The sequence below is a fragment of the Myxocyprinus asiaticus genome, chromosome 4 (genome assembly GCF_019703515.2).
Source record: "Myxocyprinus asiaticus isolate MX2 ecotype Aquarium Trade chromosome 4, UBuf_Myxa_2, whole genome shotgun sequence".
NCBI classification, from domain to species: domain Eukaryota; kingdom Metazoa; phylum Chordata; class Actinopteri; order Cypriniformes; family Catostomidae; genus Myxocyprinus; species Myxocyprinus asiaticus.
Window position 1 is genome coordinate 28,193,285 of NC_059347.1, and position 4,934 is coordinate 28,198,218.

Below are 4,934 nucleotides of genomic sequence, written 5' to 3' on the forward strand. Positions count from 1 at the left end.
ATGAAGATTGCTTTACGTTAACACAAAACTGCGTAAATCTCCCCCACATACATAAGATTGAAGTCAAACTTATTAAAACCACAACAGATCTAAACATTAATAAATTCTATAAATTAATGGCTTTATGACTACAGCTTGAGATAAAAAGCATGTATAAGACATAATAAAATTTTATAATCAGCAGAATGTTTCAGAAATTAAATCAAAACAAAAAGAAAATGCGCTTCACAAACTAAAACAAAACAGTGTAAAATCAAACCCACTGAATTTGTGAAATCTTAGATCCACATTGTTAACGATGAATATTGCATCATGTGAATACAGTGCTGTTTGTAATATTTAAAAGAACTGAAATGTAGCCATCAGTTCTCCTCTTTAAACAGAGCATCTTAAAATCACAGAGCTTTGCCCATCATACTTTAAGGACTCTGCCTGTGTAATTAATCATCACAAAATGCTCATATTGATACAGAGAAGTCATTAAAAACAAGAAAAAAAAATATAAATATTTCAATGACCAAAACAATATTTAAATCAGATTTTTACAAATAAATGGAAAAACATTAATCACATTTGAAAATGTGATGTATAGTTCTTAGTACCTCAACTTGTTGCAAAATGTGATTTAGTTTAGGGATGATTCAGAGTGTGACAAGACAAACATAATGCAGCACATTTGTCATTAGGCTCCAAAAATGTCTTGATGATATCTCTTCTCTCCCTACCAACAAAAAGCATGATGACATGACTTCACTGGTCATAGAACAGTTCAAACAAGGCTAATACAAATTTCACAACTTGAGGATAGCCACAGTTGACCATTTTAAGAGCTCACCTTTAACCTCTCTGGATATTCTCCAGCCTCTGTGATAGTCATGCCAGTTTTGCTTGCTAGAATCTCCTGCAAAGTGCACACAACATCACAGGCATAGAGATGACCAGTGTTCTTGTGTAGAACCTCCAAGACCTTTTCACTTAGCTGTTCCCTCAAGACATCCTGGACATACATCTGTTCCAAAACAGCATATGTTTAAGTTTATAGATAGACAAACCACTCAAACAGATATCAGTTGAAATGTATTTAATGAGTAGCACATGGTCTTACTGATTATAAAGTAAAAAATGTTTTTTTTATTTTTTATTACAGTATTACAAATAGAATTTGAGATACCTTTGGTTTATCAGGCTGGCGAGAGTAAGCTGTACTGACGTTGCTCAGAATACCATCAAGTCTCAACTTAAGAGTTTCTACTTTATACAGATGGTCTTTTTCTGAATCACGACACCCAAATACCAATGTCATCGGACTAAATTTCAGACCTAAAAATAAATACATTAAATAAGTTAATTAAAAGAAATATAATAGAAATGGAAAAAAACTAGACCATTTTTTTGCTTAAACACTTCAATATAAATATTATTGTACTGGTCAAAATCAGATTTAGGATATTGTAATAACTTGTATAACACCTCACCTAACACCTCAATGCCTCTTAAGATTTATCATAAAATGATTTTTTAATTAGTGATGATTTTGGTGAACTGGATTAATTTAACCATAAATTAGGATTTAACGTAGATTACCTGTCTTTTTCATGTCATGGATGCGCTGTTGCCAGAAGCTGCGGAAAGGAGCAATTCCACTCCCAGCCCCTATTAAAATAACTGGAGTGTTGGGGTCTGCCGGGAGATGGAATCCACCCGAGCTGAAATAATGAGCATTTACAAGACTTTACAAGTCCCTATGTAAATAATTTTCGGTGGACTGATTTACTAAAACCAGAGATCCAGTTTGTGGTTTCTATGTAATTAAGGTGTATGTAATATAGAATACTAAACTGCCCTCAAATATTTTAATGAGATATTCATATTCAAAAAGCTTTAACTTTCAGTACCGATGAACAAAGCAGGGTACCCCGTGTCCTCTTTTGATGGTGTTAAACCACGTGCTGCAGGTGCCAAAATGCCGTGGTCCCTGTCCACCTACATTACAAGTTCTTAAGTTTTGCAGTTTCCAAAGAAAAACGTTTTTTTTTTTTTTTTTTTTTTTTACACCTTCCTTGAAACTCGATCTTCATGTCTATTGCAATGTCACTTGGTTATTAAAGAATAATTTGATATGCCTTTTTGTTGTTTATATGATGAGTCTCTGCATACCCTGAGTGTGGTATTCAACCACAGAAATTGTGAGGTGGAGCTTGTCCAATGAGGAGCTGACGGAGTACAAACGGGGCTTCAGCAGAGGAAGCTGGCTGAGAATGAAGGCTGCAGGGACTTTTACAGAGGGAAATTCTTCAAGCACCTCAGAGAAAGTGGGCCTGTGGAAATCTTTCCATGTAGAATATTCCTGGAAATCCTAGGGAGAGATTGTAATACTGTAAACTATCCACTGGTAATGTTTGTAATTTAGCACAATATCATGAACAAGTGTCTCATTAAATATTTAAATCAGAGCAACATTGACTCAACCAATGGCTTGAGTTTGGGGCGGGACTATCCATTTTTTTTTTTACCAATGGCAGATGAGAGAGAATTCGGGGAAAGCTGTTTGAAAAGAATGTTTGTTTTTGCAATTGCATTTGGTGATGCTAGTGGTGCAGAAATTGCACTCTTCTGTATTGACAAAACAGGTGTGTGAATACTTTGCATAAATCTCATTTTCAAAACCTATGTGACTCAAAATCAAAAGCAAGACAAACAGACAAAGATTAAATAATTAGTTTTCCATCTCTACACTTTTGGTCACATAAAGGCGTTGTGAGGAGGCATGTAATGTACTTACTGATGCAAGTGCCTCCAGCCGTTTATGATCCTCCAGCAGAACACAAAGATTTTTAGAAGAATATCTCAGATCTGTATGTCCTCACGATGAAAGTGAATGGTGACCAGACATTTGTAGCTCCAAATATCCCATAAAGGAAACATAAAAGTAACCCATATGACTCCAGTGATTAAATGCAGAAAATATATATAAAAGATGTGTGAGAAACAGATCAATATTTAAGTCCTTTTTTACTCTAAATCTCCACTTTAACTTTCAGATGCGAACGTGAAAATAAACAGGCACCACATGTAACTTTCAGATATAAAAGTGAAAGTTTAGTTAAAATCAGGACTTAAATTTTGATCCGTTTCTCACCAACACCTATTAAATCGCTTTTGAAGATATGGATTTAACCACTGGAGTCTTGTGGATTACTTTTATGTTTCCTTTATGGGATATTTGGAGCTACAAAAGGTCTGATCACCATTCACTTGCATTGTGAGGACATACAGAGCTGAGATATTCTTCTAAATATCTTTGTATGTGTTCTGCTGAAGAAAGAAAGTCATACGCATCTGGGATGTCATGAGGGAGAGTCAAAGATTTTTGGGTGAACTATCCCTTTAAGATTCCATATTTCAATTTCATAAAATTCCATTAAATTAATAGCACTTAAAATATGTAGTTTTGTTTATATCTTTAAAGATTACTCAGTTCAATTTGATGGGATTTTGTTATGAAATTGAAGTAAATGTTGATTTTTTTTTTTTATTATTATTATTTTGTGTTGTTTCTCGCATTGTGCTTACATTGCAAGTTAGCTGCTGCTATTAAACAACACGGCTTTAATGTTTTAGATGATAATTATAGGATTGATCAAGAGGAGTCATAATTGTAATCACTATCAACTCAGCCTACCATTAGAGGCGTACTTCAGATGAGTTCACAAGGCATGAAACGTGTTCGGTGGTCTTACACTGCGTGCATTACACGCGCATCGAAAACCTGCCGAACACACATTTTGTGTTTGTATAACCGCATACATGCGAATAACATTGCTGTCGAAATGCTATCTGTAATCAACATCTACATGAACAAAACAACATACCTGTAAATTGGCCCACTGAATCCTGCCAATGCACCTCGGCGCGTTTCTCCACGCTTGTTTGGCCCCAAAGGCGAGTTCATCTGCAGTGAGTGTGTAGGATCCGGTCAGGGTGATCTCCAGTGTGACCCTATCAACCCGAGCCTGGTGTTCCGTTGGATTAGGACTGCAAAGGTATGAATGAGTCATTCACCTTAAACAGTCACCCTCCCATCATTTCCATCCTAATTTGTCAAAACAGGCTACATCTTAAGTAGCCTACAATAAAAAAAAAATGAGATGATGTTTTCTGTTTTTTTTGTTTGCTATAAAGATGAGCCTAAATGTTGTACTTTTATGAGTGTTTCCCAGCAGGAATCCTCCCTACTACAAATGAATCGCACTCTAGTATCTCCACCTCTCTTCCCACACATTCACATCTCATCAATGCGCGATGGCACCTGTTCATTATCAGAATACAAAGCCCGCCATCACGTTTCACAAACGTTCAAATGGATCCATTTTTTAGACCTGTCTGACAAACTATTATTCTGTAACGGCTAGTGTGCGGAATGAATGTAAAATTGAATGAATGACTTTAAGTTCCTACATTTTGAATGATTTGTAGTACTGGTCGATGAAATCCACTGCTTGGGTGAGGATGTCAGAGGAGCCTGGTGTGATTTTGGGTGAGCCGCGTATCAGAGATTTGGGACTCATTATGGAGCCCTCGCAAGTTTTTGAATTGCAGGGCGTATTCTGAAATAAATACGATTTTTATGATCGTAAGCATTGAAGAACTTTTGTTGCAATAACATTTTGGGTCTAAACTAATCTCAAAATACCTGAACTGCTCTTTGATATAGGGTATCTTGGTGCGTCGAGCCATTCTGATAGTTTCTCAAATGAACAGCAACTGGGCATCGACTGATGCGGTCGACTGACCAACACTGGGGTGAAAAGTCAATGTGTTAATCAAAGTTAAAGACATAATAAATATTTGAAGAAATCCGAAATTGTACTCACCTTAGATGGCACAGTTGTTTTGTCATTTACAATACTTGTGGCTTGGATTTGCTTTCCCAT

At 36.0% G+C, this 4,934-nt stretch overlaps 1 protein-coding gene across 1 annotated transcript; it reads right to left on the reverse strand.

Moving 5' to 3' along the window:
• Nucleotides 1–682: 682 nt before the first annotated feature.
• LOC127439730 (nitric oxide synthase, inducible-like) lies at nucleotides 683–4,934 on the reverse strand. Its single transcript, XM_051695976.1, has 11 exons — nucleotides 4,871–4,934; nucleotides 4,694–4,788; nucleotides 4,459–4,607; nucleotides 3,873–4,035; nucleotides 2,783–2,812; nucleotides 2,158–2,356; nucleotides 1,896–1,983; nucleotides 1,585–1,706; nucleotides 1,172–1,320; nucleotides 836–1,009; nucleotides 683–721 (listed from the first exon to the last, which is right to left on the reverse strand). Exons 1-11 carry the CDS (start codon nucleotides 4,932–4,934, stop codon nucleotides 683–685), a joined length of 1,272 nt encoding a protein of 423 aa, XP_051551936.1.